Source organism: Panulirus ornatus, chromosome 48 (genome assembly GCF_036320965.1).
Source record: "Panulirus ornatus isolate Po-2019 chromosome 48, ASM3632096v1, whole genome shotgun sequence".
Taxonomy (NCBI): Eukaryota; Metazoa; Arthropoda; class Malacostraca; order Decapoda; family Palinuridae; genus Panulirus; species Panulirus ornatus.
The window spans coordinates 28,325,859-28,346,599 of record NC_092271.1 but is presented as its reverse complement, the minus strand read 5'-3'; the positions used below and the strand labels follow the sequence as shown (position 1 = coordinate 28,346,599).

The 20,741-nt window shown below is 41.6% G+C and overlaps 2 protein-coding genes across 6 annotated transcripts in view; one reads left to right on the top strand and one right to left on the bottom strand.

The window, feature by feature from the left end:
- The window catches only part of LOC139763917 (uncharacterized), a 197,696-nt gene extending 183,438 nt beyond the window's left edge, over window positions 1-14,258 (top strand). For all 5 annotated transcript variants that reach the window (XM_071690358.1, XM_071690357.1, XM_071690355.1 and 2 more), the window contains 2 exons: window positions 5,951-6,172; window positions 8,585-14,258. In XM_071690358.1, coding sequence (XP_071546459.1) covers window positions 5,951-6,172; window positions 8,585-12,565 — 4,203 coding nt within the window. In that variant the 3' untranslated portion in view covers window positions 12,566-14,258. The remainder of the gene's footprint in view (window positions 1-5,950; window positions 6,173-8,584) is intronic.
- Window positions 14,259-19,730: 5,472 nt separating this feature from the next.
- Window positions 19,731-20,741, bottom strand: part of bt (projectin protein bent) — a 178,750-nt gene continuing 177,739 nt past the window's right edge. Inside the window, 1 exon segment of the mRNA XM_071690353.1 lies at window positions 19,731-20,714. The gene's annotated coding sequence lies outside the window, so the exon portion shown is untranslated.

The following is a 20,741-nucleotide window of genomic DNA, read 5'->3' as shown; positions in this document are numbered from 1 at the left end:
ACGCCTTGCAACCATACAACATTGTTGGAACCACTATTCCTTCAAACATACCCATTTTTGCTTTCCGAGATAATGTTCTCGATTTCCACACATTCTTCAAGGCCCCCAGAATTTTCGCCCCCTCCCCCACCCTATGTATGTGTATGTAGGTGGGTTGGGCCATTCTTTCATCTGTTTCCTTGCGCTACCTCGCTAACACAGTTAACAGGGGGTGTCATTTCATGCGTGGCGGGGTGGCAATGGGAATGAATAAAGGCAGCAAGTATGAAGTATGTACATGTGTTTATGTGTATATGTCTGTGTATGTATTTATATGTATATGTTGAAATGTATAGGTATGTATATGTGCATGTGTGTGTGGGTTGGGCCATTCTTTCATCTGTTTCCTTGCGATACCTTGCTAACACACACACACACATATATATATATATATATATATATATATATATATATATATATATATATATATATATATATATATATATATATATTTCTTTCATACTATTCGCCATTTCCCGCATTAGCGAGGTAGCGTTGAGAACAGAGGACTAGGCCCTTGAGGGAATATCCTCACCTGGGCCCCTTCTCTGTTCCCTCTTTTGGAAAAAAAAAAAAAAAAAAAAGTGAGAGGGGAGGATTTCCAGCCCCCCGCTCCCTCCCCTTTTAGTCGCCTTCTACGACACGCAGGGAATACGTGGGAAGTATTCTTTCTCCCCTATATTTTTTTTTTTTTTTTTTTTTTTTTTTTTGTCGCTGTCTCCCGCATTTGCGAGGTAGCGCAAGGAAACAGAAGAAAGAAATGGCCCAACCCACCCCCATACACATGTATATACACACACATCCACACACACAAACATACACACCCATACATCTCAATGTACACATATATATACACACACAGACACATACATATATACCCATGCACACAATTCACACTGTCTGCCTTTATTCATTCCCATCGCCACCTCGCCACACATGGAATACCATCCCCCTCCCCCCTCATGTGTGCAAGGTAGCACTAGGAAAAGATAACAAAGGCCCCATTCATTCACACTCAGTCTCCAGCTGTCATGCAATAATGCCCGAAACCACAGCTCCCTTTCCACATCCAGGCCCCACACAACTTTCCATGGTTTACCCCAGACACTTCACATGCCCTGACTCAATCCACTGACAGCACGTCAACCCCGGTATACCACATCGATCCAATTCACCCTATTCCTTGCCCGCCTTTCACCCTCCTGCATGTTCAGGCCCTGATCACTCAAAATCTTTTTCACTCCATCTTTCCACCTCCAATTTGGTCTCCCACTTCTTGTTCCCTCCACCTCCGACACATATATCCTCTTGGTCAATCTTTCCTCACTCATTCTCTCCATGTGCCCAAACCATTTCAAAACACCCTCTTCTGCTCTCTCAACCACGCTCTTTTTATTTCCACACATCTCTCTTACCCTTACATTACTTACTCGATCAAACCACCTCACACCACACATTGTCCTCAAACATCTCATTTCCAGCACATCCACCCTCCTGCGCACAACTCTATCTATAGCCCACGCCTCGCAACCATACAACATTGTTGGAACCACTATTCCTTCAAACATACCCATTTTTGCTTTCCGAGATAATGTTCTCGACTTCCACACATTCTTCAATGCTCCCAGGATTTTTGCCCCCTCCCCCACCCTATGATTCACTTCCACTTCCATGGTTCCATCCGCTGCCAGATCCACTCCCAGATATCTAAGACACTTTACTTCCTCCAGTTTTTCTCCATTCAAACTTACCTCCCAATTGACTTGACCCTCAACCCTACTGTACCTAATAACCTTGCTCTTATTCACATTTACTCTTAACTTTCTTCTTTCATACACTTTACCAAACTCAGTCACCAGCTTCTGCAGTTTCTCACATGAATCAGCCACCAGCGCTGTATCATCAGCGAACAACAACTGACTCACTTCCCAAGCTCTCTCATCCACAACAGACTTCATACTTGCCCCTCTTTCCAAAACTCTTGCATTCACCTCCCTAACAACCCCATCCATAAACAAATTAAACAACCATGGAAACATCACACACCCCTGCTGCAAACCTACATTCACTGAGAACCAATCACTTTCCTCTCTTCCTACACGTACACATGCCTTACATCCTCGATAAAAACTTTTCGCTGCTTCTAACAACTTGCCTCCCACACCATATATTCTTAATACCTTCTACAGAGCATCTCTATCAACTCTATCATATGCCTTCTCCAGATCCATAAATGCTACATACAAATCCATTTGCTTTTCTAAGTATTTCTCCCATACATTCTTCAAAGCAAACACCTGATCCACACATCCTCTACCACTTCTGAAACCACACTGCTCTTCCCCAATCTGATGCACTGTACATGCCTTCACCCTCTCAATCAATACCCTCCCATATGATTTCCCAGGAATACTCAACAAACTTATACCTCTGTAATTTGAGCACTCACTCTTATCCCCTTTGCCTTTGTACAATGGCACTGTGCACGCATTCCGCCAATCCTCAGGCATCTCACCATGAGTCATACATACATTGAATAACCTTACCAACCAGTCAACAATACAGTGACCCCCTTTTTTAATAAATTCCACTGCAATACCATCCAAACCTGCTGCCTTGCCGGCTTTCATCTTGTTGCTGTCTCCCACGTTAGCGAGGTAGCGTAAGGAAACAAACGAAAGAGTGGCCCAACCCACCCACATACACATGTATATACATACACGTCCCTATCCCTGGGGATAGGGGAGAAAGAATACTTCTCACATATTCCCTACGTTTTGTAAAATGCGACTGAAAGGGAAGGGAGCGGTGGGCTGGAAATCCTCCTTTCCCATTTTTAATTTTCCAAAAGAAGGAACAGAGATGGGGGCCAAGTGAGGATATTCCCTCTTAAGACTCAGTCCTCTGTTCTTAATGCTACCTTGCTAACACAGGAAATGGTGAATATGTATAATGAATGAATAGATGTTAATAATATACTCATATTGTATACTCACAGCTCCAAAGCTGTACTATACTCAGTAGCACAGACAGTATGGACTCCTTTGAAGTGAAAAGGTCTCTTATATGCCTGTACAGTATTTTGTAAGCTGACTTAGATACAGAATTGTTAAAAGTAACCCTCTACTTTACTTGATATGTAACCTCAAGCAGGCTGATTTCCAGGGACACACACACAAATGCTATCTCTCTCTCTCTCTCTCTCTCTCTCTCTCTCTCTCTCTCTCTCTCTCTCTCTCTCTCTCTCTCTCTCTCTCTCTCTCTCTCTCTCTCTCTCATGTATATTTTATTTATATTTGCTTTGTCGCTGTCTCCTGCATTAACGAGGTAGCGCAAGGAAACAGACGAAAGAATGGCCCAACCCACCCACATACTCATGTATATACATACACATCCACACCTGCAAATATACATACCTATACATCTCAATGTATACATATATATACCCACATAGACATATACATATATACCCATGTACATAATTCATACTGTCTGCCTTTATTCATTCCCATCGCCACCCCGCCACACATGGAGTAACAACACCTTCCCCCCTCATATGTGTGGGGTAGCGCTAGGAAAAGACAACAAAGGCCCCATTCGTTCACACTCAGTCTCTAGTTGTCATGTAATAATGCACTGAAACCACAGCTCCTTTTCCACATCCAGGCCCCACAGAACTTTCCATGGTTTACCCCAGACACTTCACATGCCCTGCTTCAATCCATTGACAGCACGTCGACCCCGGTACACCACATCGTTCCAATTCACTCTATTCCTTGCACGCTTTTCACCCTCCTGCATGTTCAGGCCCCGATCACTCAAAATCTTTTTCACTCCATCTTTCCACCTCCAATTTGGTCTCCCACTTCTCGTTCCCTCCACCTCTGACACATATATCCTCTTGGTCAATCTTTCCTCACTCATTCTCTCCATGTGACCAAACTATTTCAAAACACCCTCGTCTGCTATCTCAACCACACTCTTTTTATTACCACACATCTCTCTTACCCTATTATTACTTACTTGATCAAACCACCTCACACCACACATTGTCCTCAAACATCTCATTTCCAGCACATCCACCCTCCTGCGCACAACTCTATCCATATCCCACACCTCACAACCGTACAACATTGTTGGAACCACTATTCCTTCAAACATACCCATTTTTGCATTTTCGCCCCCACCCCCACCCTATGATTCACTTCCACTTCCATGGTTCCATCCGCTGCCAAATCCACTCCCTGATATCTAAAACACCTCACTTCCTCCACTTTTTCTCCATTCAAACTTACCTCCCAATTGACTTGACCCTCAACCCTACTGTATCTAATAACCTTACTCTTATTCACATTTACTCTTAACTTTCTTTTTTCACACACTTTACCAAACTCAGTCACCAGCTTCTGCAGTTTCTCACATGAATCAGCCACTAGTGCTGTATTGTCAGCAAACAACAACTGACTCACTTCCCAAGCTCTCTCATCCACAACAGACTGCATACATGCCCCTCTTTCCAAAACTCATGCATTCACCTCCCTAACAACCCTGTCCATAAACAAATTGAACAACCATGGAGACATCACACACCCCTGCCGCTAACCTACATTCACTGAGAACTAATCACTTTCCTCTCTTCCTACACGTACACATGCCTTACATCCTCGATAAAAACTTTTCACAGCTTCTAACAACTTGCCTCCCACACCATATATCCTTAATACCTTCCACAGAGCATCTCTATCAACTCTTATCATATGCCTTCTCCAGATCCATAAATGCTATATACAAATCCATTTGCTTTTCTAAGTATTTCTCACATACATTCTTCAAAGCAAACACCTGATCCACACATCCTCTACCACTTCTGAAACCACACTGCTCTTCCCCAGTCTGATGCTCTGTACATGCCTTCATCCTCTCAATCAATACCCTCCCACATAATTTCCCAGGAATACTCAACAAACTTATACCTCTGTAATTTGAGCACTCACTCTTATCCCCTTTGCCTTTGTGCAATGGCACAATGCAAGCATTCTGCTAATCCTCAGGCACCTCACCATGAATCATACATACATTAAATAACCTTACCAACCAGTCAACAATACAGTCACCCCCTTTTTTAATAAATTCCACTGCAGTACCATCCAAACCCACTGCCTTGCCGGCTCTCATCTTCCGCAAAGCTTTTACTACCTCTTCTCTGTTTACCAAATCATTTTCCCTAACCCTCTCACTTTGCACACCACCTCGACCAAAACACCCTATATCTGCCACTCTATCATCTCACATCACCACTACTTGTTATCACCTCCCCATTAGCCCCCTTCACTGAAGTTCCCATTTGTTCCCTTGTCTTACGCACTTTGTTTACCTCCTTCCAAAGCATCTTTTTATTCTCCCTAAAATTTAATGATACTCTCTCACCCCAACTCTCATTTGCCCTCTTTTTCACCTCTTGCACCTTTCTCTTGACCTCCTGCCTCTTTCTTTTATGCATCTCCCACTCATTTGCATTATTTCTCTGCAAAGATCGTCTAAATGCCTCTTCTCTTTCACTAATAATCTTACTTCTTCATTCCACCACTCACTACCCTTTCTAATCTGCCCACCTCCCACACTTCTCCCACATAATTGTTGTTGTAGTTGTGTGGTGTTCACAGAGTCTACCACAAATGTTAATGCTTAGAGCAAGAAGTCACCGTTGGTGAGGTTGTATCATCTGTGATAGATGGAGAATAGCATTATTGAAAACCTTCTCACCTCATGGGATCTCATCTTAGTGGCTCCTGTTTGGAGTACAGTCTTGAAGCTGCAGGAGCCCCATGAAGGGGACCTTAGTGTTGCTTAACTAACTAATGAGGTTGATATAATCTAAGATAAATTTGTGGTTTCTTTTTTGTGTTTCCAGTCACCAGATAAGAAGAATAGCGAGGGAGATGCCACAGCACAAACTGTACCAGATAGCAAGACTACCTCAGATCCAGATGATAAAACAAGTGAGAACGACCAACCATCACTTGTTAAAAAGCGTGGGTGGCCAAAGGGTGTACCTCGTGGTCCAAAGAATTCTGGTCGTGGCCGGGGCCGGGGCCCAGGTAGACCATCAGGTCGGGGAAGGGGAAGACCAAAGGTGAGTTTTTTGGTGATGGTCGATTGGGATTACTTTAGTGATTTTTGAGAGGCATTTTACAATGCTGTTGCTTGTTCTAGATGGGTTGGTGTTAAGATTAATGTTGAAGTATATGTGTTAACGGATAGATAGTGCCTTTCTTTCCACAAAGTCCTCATTCCTCCCTGGACCTTTACCCTCGTCTCCTACCCAGTCACTCACTTTACCTCCTATGGTCCCATTCTCTATCATGTCCACTCCCTGTATCTAAAATACTTCACTGCCTCCAAGTTTTCTTCATTCAAACTCACACCCCAACTATTCTGTTTCTGTCCAGTGCTAAAACCAATAACCTTACTTTTATTCACATTCACATTAAACTTTCTCCTTTCACATGCTTTCATAAACTCAGAAACTAGTTTCAGCAGATTCACACTCAAATCTGCCACCAGCACCATATTTTCAACAAACAGTAACTGACTCATATCCAAAGCATCCTTACATTGCAAGACTGCAGACCTACCACCTTTCTCCCAAACCCTCACCTTCACTTTCTTCACCACCCTGTCCATAAATGGAATGAACAGACATGGTGACATCAGGTTACATCACACAACCATACTGCAGACTCAACTTCCCCAGGAACCACTCACTATCCTCTGTCCCTCCTGAAACGCATGCCTAAATCTCTGGATGAAAATTCCTCACTGCTTCTAATAGCTTTCCTCCATCACCATATACTTATAATAACTTCCACTCACCATCTTTATTTTTATTAACTGTATTATATGCTTCCTCTAGACCCATAAATACCACATACAGAACCTTCTGTCTATATAAGTATTTCTCACTCATATTCTAAAAAGAAACACTCGATCCACACATCCTCTATCATACCTGAAACTTCATTTTTCCTCCAGTCAGATTCTCTTTTCATGCCACCACCCTCTCAAATCACCACTCTTCCATACAGTATACTAGGTACACTCAACAGACTTATACTTTTGTAATTTGTACATTCACCTTTATTTTCTTTAAATTTATGTAGTGATACAAACTAGGCATTCTGTCATTTCACAGGCATTTCACCATGATCCATGTGTAACTTGAGAATCCTCACTAACCAGTCAGCAACACAGTCACTCCCTTTCTTAGGAGTCACCTCGCCTCATTTCGTATTATGCAAGGGTTTCACGACCATCTTCTTGTTTCACCAGACCACTTGCCATTTCCTCTCTCACTTTTCATACCTCCCTGACCTAAATACCCAACATCAGCCATGTACCATCAAACACATTCAACAAGTTTCCAGAGCTTACTCACTCTATCTCGTCTTTAGCTCACCTCTGCCTCTTACCACTTCCCCATTTACCCCCCCTCGCTGATCCCATTTGGTCTCTTGATTTTTCTCACACTGTTAATCTCCATCCAGAACATTTATTCACTCTGAGCTGATACTCGCTCACCCTAACTTTTTTTTTTTTTTTTTGTCCTTTTTCAACCCCTACATCTTTCCCTTTATCTCCTATGACTCTCTTGTGCATCTCCCAGGCATATGCACTCCTTCCCTGCAAGTAATGCCTATACACCTTTCTTTTCTCATTTATTAACAACTTTGTTATTCCTCCACTAATTACCCTTTCTTACCTGCCAACTTTCCACCCTCAACATGCCACACACTTCACCCGAACTAGTCAGCATTGCTTCCCTGAATACCTCCCATTCCTCACCCACTTCCCTAGCTTCGTCAACTCTCATTTTTTGTGGGCCTATACTCAATCTTTCTTGGTATCTCTTCACACAAGACTTTTCCAAGCTCTTTTACTTTCACCACCTAATTCTTACCCATATCATTTCCTCTTTTCCAAGACCTCCACAAATCTTCACCCTTTTCTCCACCAAGTAGTGATCAGACATCCTTCTAGCTGCCATTTCTTGTACATTCACATCCAAGTCATTGTTTTGCACACATTGTTTTCTATCATTGTTGATGGTCTTTTTAAATGTTTTCAGTACCTGCTTGGACCTTATGGTATGAAATGGTTTTGTAAGTAGTTTACACATGAAGAGCTGAACTTAACGCTTTGAGTTTTTTATAGAAATTTATAAGTTATCAGTATATGTCTACTTACATACTTAGACACTGAAAGCCATTTGTTATAATGACTTCATTGTAATGAAAATATATATAAAGGAAGGAATACACATATTCTTATGAAATGCTTTGTGTGAAATCGAGTTTTACACCAATTTTGAATATGAATTTAGTGGTAGCAATTTACATGTAAATTTTGGTAAGTATAAGTTGTAAGATGATATTTTTCCTTACCATTAGCAATTTAATTGGGAATTTTGGTAAGAAGGAGTTGTAGGATGATATGTTTCTTTTCCAGTTTTAGGGAGAGCATAAACGATAATATATCTCTTTTTCAGTTTAAGGGAGAGCATAAACCTCCTGCAGTGGATGCATCTGAGCTGCCAGAAAGTTTACATGAGGATCCTGAGCAGTTGAGAGCAGCAGCAGACAACCTGGCAGAGACGGCAGAGAACCAGTTGGAGGAAATGGAGAACCAGCTGGAGGCAACAGAGAATCGGCTTGAGGTTACAGAGAACCGTTTAGAGGTGACTGATGACCAACTTGAAGTAATGGAAGACCGACTAGAAGTTACAGATGACCAGCTGGAGGTAACAGATAACAGGCTGGAGATGACAGATGACCAGCTAGGGGTGACAGATGACCAGCTGGAGGCTGCAGATGACCGGCTGAGGGCGACAGATGATCAGCTTGAAGCTATGAATGACCAATTGGAGGCAACAGATGGCCAGTTGGAGGCATCAGATGATCAACTACAGGTGACAGATAACCAGCTAGAGGCAACAGAAAACCAACTAGAAAATATGGAAAACCAACCCAAGGCACTGGAATATCAGCTTGAACCAAAAGAGAAGCAAGTGCAAGTGAAGGAGAGCCAGCCAGAGATGAAAGAGAACCACAAGGAGACAACTGAGTCAAGTGAAGAATCCCAGAAGGAGAAAGTAGAAAATTTACCTCTAGACAATAGTAAAAAGGTTAATGTGGGAGAAACGGTTGTGGAGAGGAACCAAGAAATTAAAGTGTGTGAGGAAAATTGTTTGGTACAAAATGGCAATGAGTGTAAATATGCTGATAAGAGCATTAGTGATGAAGTAGTGCAAAATAGTTTGACACATTCTGCAAGTGAGATGGAACTAGTTAAAGAATGTGATATTGCATCTGATGCAGAAAGTAAACATGTAGATATGAGTGCTAAAGAAGGAATAGAAAGACAGAAGGTTGAAATGGAAGTGGAGAAAGAAAATCATGACCCTATTAAGGAAGTGATGCCGGAAAAAGAAACTGTTGGGGATGCAGAACATGAACTGAGTGAAGCAGATAAAGCTGTGGCCAGTATCATGAATGGTACATGTGAGGGTGTCCCTAATGGTGATTGTTTGGAACGTGAGACTTATAGCAGTCCATCCCCTGTGGAAGAAGTTCATGAAGTTGTGGAATGCAAAGTAGGAGATGGTAGAGTAGATGAGGCATATCAGGAAGAGGTCACAAAGGCTGTTGAGAGCATACGTGGAGGAACAGAGGAGCGAAATCCAACATTGGTTGAGGATCCTAGACCCTCTGAGATTATAGAGGAACCTAAAACCCTTAGTCCTACCCTCCCAGCACTTCCTGTATCACCACTCCCACATCCCCCCTCTCCAGTCATTCCTTCTTCTTCCTCTGTACACTCTGAGGGTGAGATGATTCCACCAAGTCCTACTAATTCCCTTGATCACTCAAGATCCCCTGCTTCCTCTGTTCCTCCCTCCCCCATCCCTAGTTCTCCGCCCCCAGCCCCTGCTCCTCCATCACCCACCTCACCTTCCCCAGTGCCATCCCTGCTTCCATCAGACTCACCATTAGAACCCCCATGTGCCCCAGCACCTGTCACTCCTACCTCACCACAATCCCTTGGATCTCCAGCATCACCATCCTCTATAGGATCTCCTGTCTCTCTCCACTCTCCCTCATCTCCTATTCCTGAGATCCCAGGTGAACAGATACAACCAGTCTCCCCTTCACCAATAGGCCTTTCCCCTCGGCCAGTTGACTTAGAGGATAGTCAGTCTTCATGTCACTTACCGGTGGTTGGGGAGCCTGTACCTGTAGCCGAAACTCCTATACTATCTGTAGTATCTAGTCACCACAGCCAAGAGGGGCAGGATAGTAAGGATCGGCATTGTGAATCTGTAATAGAAGACCTTCATCATCAGCAACAACAAAAAAATCAACAAGAACCTACCAAGGAATGCTCACGGGAGGATGAAGATCATGTGTGTAAGCCTCAAGTACAGAATACTGTTCCTGGAGTGTCAGACACTTTAAGTGCTGCTGGTCATCAGGAAGAGAATCTTGCTTCACAAATGGAACAGACATATGAGCCTGTTGATGCACCAAAGGTAGATAATCATCCAACTGGCCAGGAGGCTGCTCACACACATGACCTTACCCTAGAAGCTGGAGATGGGCCTAAAGTAGTGAACTCATCAGCAGGGAGTACACCACCCTCATCTTGTGGGTCCACCAACACCACGTCTGTGATTACCCGCCAAGCACCTACCCCTACCCCACCACACCAGCAAGAGGTTGGCAGCATGGGTGTTTATACACCAGATTCCACCACAAATTCTGTTCATTCAATGCATGGGTATTCCCAAGGTGACTTTGATGTATCACAACTTGGCATTGAATCTCCAACCTCCATCTCTAGCAATGAAATGGCTCATTCTGTAGAGGCACCTCAGCAAGCATCAACACCTCAGAGCTATAGTGATTGTGCACAGATACCGAGCCAACAGGTCCAACCTCCCACACCCACACATGTACAGCCCACCACCCCAACCCATGTGCAGCCCACAACCCCTACTCACACTCAGCCTACCACTCCAACTCCACCACACATAGCAAGGACTACACCAACACCCACTGCCATATTGCCACAACCAATTCCACATACACAACCACAGCCACAACCACAGCCTCAGCCACAGCCACAGGCAATCATTACACAGGCTGCTGCTGCTCAGACTGTTCCTGCAATAGGGGTTGTCACATTGCCTCACACAAATGCACATCAGGCACCAACCAAGCACCAACCATCCAAACAGCGGCACATTCAGCCTAAACCCCCTGCCCAGCCTCAAACGCAGGCTGCCTCTGCAGGCTCCCGACCACCATCTAACCTTGGCACCCAGCTGTCTCCTCAGTCTGTTGCAGCCATGCATGTCTCCAGTCAGGCTCATGTGATGACTCAACGAATGGTGGCATCAACACCCCACCCTCCTTCAGGCTTGGGCCAGCATCATCCCATGTCCTATCACCCTCATGGTGCCCATACCCCACACCCCCCACGCACTCCTCATGTCACACATTCTCATTCACAAATGCAAAACTTCGGTCATCATCCAAATTACATGATGGGGCCACACCAGCAAATGCTAGGGCATCATGGGTCTATGATTAGTCAGGGCTACCTGGCTCAGCCATCAGTTACCACATATGCTCAAGCACACACCCCTGCCCACTCATCATCATACATGACTTCGGTTATACAGTCACGCATGGGAGGCCCAGGAGCCTCTCAGCAGGGTGGAGGCCATAACTCTTCCACCTCATCATCTCAGCGTTCTGGTCAAAACTCCACATCTGCCTCATCATCACAACGTGCTGCTCATGCATCAAGTGCCCCTAGTGTATGTGGACCATCGGGAGCTAATTACTTTATCAATTCCAGTCCCCCAGGGCCATCTCCCACCCCAACTCCAATGGGTACAGAGCAGCATCACTCAGGAGGAGTGCAAGGGAGTGCATCATCATGTAGCATAGCACATTTACAGAATCTCACCAATGGTCTCATGGACATTGTGCGACCACCCCCATGTGCAGGTGTAACTCCTCCTCCTCCACATACAGTGACACCGCCTCCGTCTCACACAGTCACTCCGCCACCCAACGCCACTGCAGCTGCTGCTGCTGCCCAGCGTAACATGACGCCACCCATCTCAAACTTGCAGTCCCAGGTGCCGTTGTCCTATAAATATAAGTCACATCAGGCAGCAGCAGCAGCTCAAATGTCCTCCAATATGATGGCCCCAACTATGTTGGGGTACCAAGTGAATGGTTACCGAATGCCGGGCCAACCGGGGGCCATGTCAGCCCTCAACCCATCGTACCTGACCAATCCTTCATTCATGAATCAGCAGTTGCCCATGCAGATGATGAATATGCATCCCCAGGCCACTGGTCAATACCAGGATCCACGTTCCCAGCCCCAGAACACCATGTACCCACCATATTCTTATATGTCGCCACTACAGCTCAACGGCACCATGCGTCGATAGTCCAAAAGACTCAAATCTCAGTATTTTCATTATGGTGCTTATTAATGAGTAGCAGATGTCAGCACAGTGCAAAGTTAGTGTTGACTGTGTTAGACCCAATTACAGAGAGTATCAGTGACTTATATGCAAGACTAGGCAATATTTTGACTAGTGAAATAAGGGAATAGGGGGTGTCAGGGTATGTGATCAAGTGAAACAACACAAACTTTTAAGTGTTACCAAAAAAAAAACCCTGACAAATGTATTTCTTGAATAACACAAAGATTTTTTAGTGAAAACTTTCATATTTTTGGGCCTGTTGTGAGAGCTATATTTTAGATATTTATGGTGTTTATATATGGTTCAAAGAATTGACACTATTACCAATTTACTTTTACTTGACAACTTTAATGGTCAAGTTGATAATATAATTTAGATTCTCCACACAATGTGGAGAAACTTATAGTGAGCAAAATGACGTTGATATCTGTATTTTGACGTGAACCTAGTGTTCTGAGTTCAGTTTCATGGACTCAGAGTGAAGCCTGATTTTCATCTAAGTACAAAGTGATCTTAAATAATCGATTAATTGACTGAAAAGTGTGCTTAATTGTTATAGAGCAGTGTTATCTAAGTTTATTTTAGTGATGAAAAGTCTTAGTCTTTTACGTTGTGATACTGAGCTTGGTGTGAGGCCAATGCCAGCATAATGTTTTAGTGATGGCAGGAATGGTGGCATTTTGGGCCCCTGTTTTCCCAGCGGATAATCATAACTTGAGTATATATGTACAACATGTCAGTCTACAGTAAGTCAGACTTTGATCTGGCTAAAGAACGCAATGCAGTCATCATTTGTGATTGATTTTGTATCCAATTGTAGAGGCTTTATATTTCTTTATTTTTATTTATTTTTTTTTCTAAGCATAAAGTGTGTAAATTATTTGCAGAGCACTAGTTACATGTGGCTCTCAAGCTTTTTCTCCTCTTTCTCTTTGGCCTTAATACACACTATAGATTTTGCATTTCTTTCTTATCTTTTATAGGGGAATATTTTTCTCTGATTTTAAGAGCTTTAGTTCAATATATGTAGAAATATGTTCTAATGATGACATGTTTCCCCAGCTTTTTTTTTTTTTTTTTTTTAGAGCCTTTATTTATCAGACCTTTTTGAACAGTAATTTACTTTAGTCATGTTTAACTTCACAATATATGGTCAGTGGAGCCTCTCAATATTATTGATTATTTTCAGTAAATTTGAGGATTATTTTTGCTGAGTTTTGTACACCGGTTAGGCATTATTGACATGGAAGGAGAATCCTCTGTTATGTAACTGAGAATGGAATGTCCTTTTCTGAGTCCCAAAGGAAAGATGCAATATTGGTGTAAAAGTTCTGGCCCAACCATATACATTAACTAGATGGTGACTTGCTTTAACATATACAGTTTCAAGTTTCATGCAGTTACAGTGAATGGGGCTGTAATATCATGGTCATGTGATACACTCCACATGATTGAAAATCATTCAACAAAATAAAGCAAAGCCAGGAAGGGCATTTTGTGGGCTGGTGACTCTGTGAAGGGGCAGTGTCCAATGGAGGATCATCTGGCAGACAAGGGCAGCATTTTATCTGTTTATGATCACCCATAGGATATTGTAATTAAGCTGTACATTTTGCTTTTTAAAATGTTAAATAAAATACTTTATTTAAATGTACTATGCTTTTTTCAATTCCCTATTGGTGCTTGTCTCTCAGGGATTTAGATGATGCACATGGTGCATCTTTGGTATTTAGATTCACTTTCTTTGACTTTTTTGCTTCTTCCTGATCTTTCCAGTCACTCCATTGTAATAGTTGTTGATGGAGAAACTTCTTACCTTGTCCACATTGGTGTTCCTTGGGATTTTGTCATACTGCCTACCCTCTTCTCTCCACAGATGATCATTCGTAAACCTCTAACACAGTTCGGTCTCATTCTGATGAGTCCATTCAACTTCACCTTACTTTTCCTTCCCTTTTCATTCTGATTCTATTTCCTCTTGCACTGAACATTATCTAAGTGCAGTCCTATGGTGCATTACTGAAGGATGAAGCAACAACTGTGTTAAACTGTACATGCAAAAATGGTCTGTCTATATCATCTAAAGCTATTTTAGCCATAAATGAACATTAACATGTTCGACATAACCATATCCTTTGCAATGTTTTCTTATTCCCATGTAATGAGCAAAGCATAATCTGCTTTACAGAAGCAAATGGTGCTGTCATTGCCTCAATTATTTTATGAGCAATGATTCCATATCAATAGGCCTCGTTTGCCTCAGTATGGAGTATATTGCTCACAAGTATATGCAGCAGTAATTTTTCTCTTTTCATATTAGTGGACCTCAATTACTGCAGTATATTGCATTGGTCACATGTCTAGGGTGGCTCTTTTTTGGTTGAAGTGGAATGAAAAGCTCTGCCATATAAACTTTCAGTCACCTCTAGTTAACCATCAGTTTTCATCGATCAGTGGTCCTTTCAATATGCTCCACAGGAATTATTTAACCCACTGATATTGAGTTGTGTGTGTCCCATCCCCTTTAATCAATGCCTACTTCATGTAACTGGCTGCTGCATCAGAGTTTGTGTGGAGATTATGCAAACAATGACTGACTTGTTATGATAATGCCTCCCATACAGGGAAGCTGTGGAATTATCATGCCTTTCATCTTTCTCACAACGAATTAATTCATCCTGCTTTGCCTTTTATTCAAAATGGCCATGATCGGGTTTGCTTTTGTACATGCAATGTCAGCCACTGTTATAAAGAGGGAAATAACGTGAGAGCATATTTAAGTTTTGTAAGATATGGTATATAACAGGGCAATTTTCAGACAAATTCTTAGGCAGACCAGATCTGGCCTATGGGCTGTAGTTTTGGGAGTTCTGCACAGTGATCTCAAAATATCCCCACACTGTTCATACAAGAAGCATTTTTCTAGTTTTTGATGAAAGAGGAACAGAATGTTAATATTTTTGCTTCCACTGTTAGTTACCAACAGTATGAATTAATCTGGGGTAACTAGTTTCATAAATTATACTTTGCTACATCTGTGAGCTGCTTGAAAATCACTGGTGGGTTGTAAGTGGGAGGTCCCAGATTGATAACATGAAAAATACAAGGAAAACAGACTGCAGAAGCAGGGAAAAGGGAGTGAATATTTAGAAAACCAAATAGTTTGTGAAAGTAATTTGGAAGTAGTTGGTAGGCAGCCAACAACCAGGGAGGTATATTACTAGTACTACCTGCCTGGGTATTGAGAGGATTAGTGATGCCTGCATAGTGAGCCATCACTAAAGAGATTCTCAAGTTGCACTCCTCTGACTGAGATGGTTGTCTTTCCTTTCTGCCTCACCCGCATGTGGACTGCTGGCAATCTGTCCACAAACATACAGTCTCTCATTGTCATACATCACATTTAACAACACTTAAGTCACACAGCTCATTCTTTGTAATTCTAGATTTCCTGTGGTGAGCACTATGTGCTAGCCCTGCCTTTTGGCAGTTAGGAGCAATAGATAGAACTAGTATATAGGAAAATTTAGGCAGGAGCATTAGGTAAAAGTTGTAGGTAGGAACATTAGATAAAAGTAGTCAGTAGGAACATCAGTTAGGAGCCTCTGCAAACACCACTAGTGTTGTCCTTCTGTCAGTTGCCTGTAAAGGTTGAGGCTTTAAGGACTAAGAAGTAGCAATGGAGTTCACTAGTTATGGAAACTTGCTGTGGCCATCCCCTTGAGGGAGTTCTAGTTGGGAACAGGCATCAGGGATACAGATTAGTAATTTGTTTAGTAAACAAATATGAGGAATTTTTAACACAAGCAGTCTTCGAGGACATTGGCTGTACCATCCCTTTTACTGTTTTCTGATGATGAGGACTGCAATCTGGGTAAGTGATTCTTCATGTAAATGGAAATAAGTTCAGTAGAATTGCATGTGGTGTGGTCTTAGTACTAAGGAGTGATCTTGATACATTTCATGTTCATTGAGTTCATCTTCAAGGAATATGAATACTCAAGTGGGATAAGATTTATGTACTAATTTCAAATAAAAATGTATATCATGGTTTTCAAGACAATGAGGAACACTAGCAATAATGTCATGTTGCAAGATAAGTTGTACAATGTGTAATATATCTGGAGAATGGGGAGAAAAACTACTACATAGTATTGGCTTCTGTGTATTGTAGAAGACGATTATGAAGGGGGAGATGGGCGCTGGAAATATTACCATCCTTTTTTCTTACTTTTTAAAAATAGCACAGAAAAAGCTGCCGAATGAGAATGTTACCCCCAACCCTCTGTAGTCTGTTCATGATGCTACCATACTAAGGTGGGGAACTGTGAACAAGTTATGGAATAAAAAATTACAGTTATTTACCAAAACATGGAAAACAATGAATCGAATGAAATGAAATAGTGAAGGTGATAAGGAAAACCCCAAGAAAAATGATAAATCCTAGCTTAATGATCATGTGGAAGAACATTGAAAGAAAATGTTTTTCTTGTATTTGAACAAAGCCAGAAAATATTGGTTCCTGTAAAGAAAGAGGATGACTGATTGCTACAAGTCAGTATTCATAAAGAAAAAAGTTGGTTGACCTTATCACTCTGAAAAGAATGCCATTGAACATGATGAGAAAATTACATTTGGGCAACTGCCCAACTCATGAAAACTCAGAGCCAGCTGAAATTGCTATACACAAGAAGATTCAAGCTTCTTAAACAAGAGTGCTTATTCTAAAGATTGCCATATTTAGGTTCATATGGTATTTGAGAAGCATTATATACATTGTGATGTGTTTACTAAACATTCTCCATTCATTTCATTACCTGTGAGATACAAATAGATGAACATTGAAGCGAGTAGTATGAGTAATGAAAGTTGAATTACCAGTATTGCTCATAGATTTTTTTTTCAGTTGCAGTCATAGATAAATGATGTCAAACATAGCATACCTGAGGGAAAAGTCCTTACAACAGCTACATCTTCATATATATTGCAACATTTAAGAGATTCAGTAGGCAATGATTATAGGTGTCTTATTTTTGCTGTTTCTCCAACAGCAGGCATTGTATAGTTTGTGGCTTTGTTTCTTATGGATGTGTAATTTCACTGTTGGGTCACACCTTATCTTTAATTATGCAGTCCTGTATTTGGTAGTCATTTTATTTTGTAAAAAGATTGAACATATCTGGTATTTAGAACCTTTTTTGTACATATGGTTAAATTTAATTACATACCAAGCCATTGGAATAGGCAGTTACTTTTGGTAAATGACCTAGCCAACCTTTAAAACTTAGTCTAGGATGATCGATATCAAATTGAAAAAAATGACCATGTCAGTTTCTTCATATCTCGTGTATGCAATTTATGTCCACTTATCCAAATGTGTGTGCTCAAACTTTTGTACACCAGCATTGTTATTTGAGTCTATTTTACAAAGTATGCTGTAGATGATAATGATCGTGTTATTAGCATATGCAGAACTGTCTCAGATATTGTTATGACAAGGATTGATTCTTGTTTCTTTTAGAGATACTTGAGTACAAAGTTTAATTTTTCCCCTTTGAGCTCAGAATTTTGAAAGGAATAACAAAAGAATATCTGTGTGAACAATGTGTGTAAAACTATTTATTCAAGAATAGTGGATATAGAAAATATAGTAAAATGATAACATACTTGTGACATGTGTTGGCAACATTTACATAATAGTGGATATGAAAATACAGACGAAGTTGTGATAGTATAATTGTGACATATATGTTGTGTAGGGAATATTTATGTAAAGTTCCACCATAAAAGAATGTTTTCTAACCAGCTGCTTGCAGAAAAATGATTATTTTCTGCTATGAGAAATTTTACATTTTCTGTGATGGCAGTTCTCTTAGAGTTGCACATCAAGGGATGGCATCATAAACATGGTTTTAATAGTCTTTTGAAATAATGAAAATATGCCGCAGTTACACTTTTAATCCACCTTCCTTGGTAAAGAGGTGGCAACAGATGGAGGTTGGATCTGCCTCCGCCTATACTTTGTTTTAGTAGTGACTAGCATGATGATCATGGGTGACGGTAATTTATGTTTTCAAGTTCAGGATGTATCTGTTTTCAAGTCAGTACTACTACAGTGACAACAGCACCAGTAAGGATCCAAGTGCTTGGGAGAAGATTACCAGGAATGCTACCATCCATGGATGCCTAGCTTAAAAGGTAATGGAGAAGAAAACACTGGGCTCCCAGAAAGTATTTCAGAAGAGGATATAGATATTTGGAAATGGACAGGCAGCAATTGGAACCTTGGAAGTGAGTTGTGGGGGAGGGAGGGTGTTTTGGGAGCACTGAAGAATTTGTTGGAAGGAATAGTAGTTCCATTGATATTACACGGATGTGAAGCATGGGCGACAGATAAGGTTGTGCAGAGGAGGGTGGACGTGTTGGAAATGAAATGTTTGAGGACAATATGTGGTGTGAGGTGGTTTGATAAAGTAATGTAAGGGTAAGAGAGATGTATGGTAATAAAAAGAGTATGGTTGAGAGAGCAAAAGAGGGTTTGCTGAAATGTTTTGGAAATATGGGGAGAATGAGTGAGGAAAGGTTGACAAAGAGGATATATGTGTCAGAAATAGAGGGAACAAGAACTGGAAGACTAAATTGGAGATGGAAGGATAGAGTGAAAAAGATTTTGAGCAATCCTGGCCTGAACATGCAGGGGGGTGAAAGTCATGCATGTTATAAACTGAATTGGAATGATGTGGTATACTGAGATTGACATTCTGTCAGTGGACTGAACCAGGACGTGTGAAGTGCCTGGGATGAACAATGGGAAGGTCTATGGGGCTGTTGTGTGATGCACTGAAACCACAGCTCCCTATCAACAACCTGGCCCCAGGGACCTTTCCATGGTTTGCCCTGGAGACTCAATCAGTTGTGATGATAGAATATAAAGAACATGGGGATCATAATTGTCTTATTGTTTCATATGCCAAATGATGGAGGAACTAGTCTTAATGTTTCATACTCCAAATGATGGAGGGACTAGTCTTAATGTTTCGTACTCCAAATGATGGGAGAACTTCCCATCCATTTTAGTACGCTGTATTACATTAATAAATTCAAACGTGGAGATAAAAACAAACAATAATAAAATTCACATATATTTCTCGCATAAAGCCTTATACAAGTTACAGTGGCAATTCTTATACAGTTCACGTATGTGCTATCTGAGCGCGCTGTGTTGTACTTACCAGTCAGCTGAGAATCTGACATATGTTACTATTGGCAACAATGTCAAAATGTTATTGGTTCGTAGACTGATGACGTATACTGAGAACAGCGCATAGAGCTATATGATTGGTGCTCAGGTTGATGACGTACAATGACGAGAACATGGCGGGAACTTTGTAAAGAGAGAAAGAGAGGTGTTGAGAGACAGAGAAAGAGAGACGGAGAGGAGGACAGGCTCACAATCCACAGTCATATGAGTTGTGGTGCAACTTCAACCCATACAAGAATGGATTGCTCTATCCGTCCCAGGTTAGATAACAGCCAAACTAATAAGGACTCTGAACAAAACACTATTAGGAATCAACAGGGTTAAAAAGATCTGAACAGTCAACTGACGTACATTTGATCAGTGTAGGCCCAGCCAGGTAGGTAGGGATTCAAGCTGAGCTGTAGTGCGAAGAGTTCATCTCTTAGCGCACGCTTACTTTCCACTTTCTTCATTCATTCGTCAGTAACTATACAAGGGGGGTCCCCAGTCAGAGGACAATATACAGTGCTGTGAATCCGACATAAAACAAATACATACACCTAGTTCACGTATGTGCACAAAACTTTGATAAGATGGTAATTCTTTCTCGCCTCAGACACATCTCTTCCACATCAACAAGTTTGCTATATCTAATAAATGTATTAATAATAGTGATAAATAATCTCATATGAAAAATACATGTAGCACGGAAGCGAACATGCACACAGTCTCTATAACACGATGAAAATGCTTGCTCCAGGGCCGACCCAGCCAGCATATGCAGGCCAAGTGGCCGTGGAGTTCGTCAGTCATGTTATCTTGTGACGAATTCACCAGATACACATGACTATGGTGGCCGCGTGGTCCAATCTGTTGGCAGGAGACAGCACTCAGGAA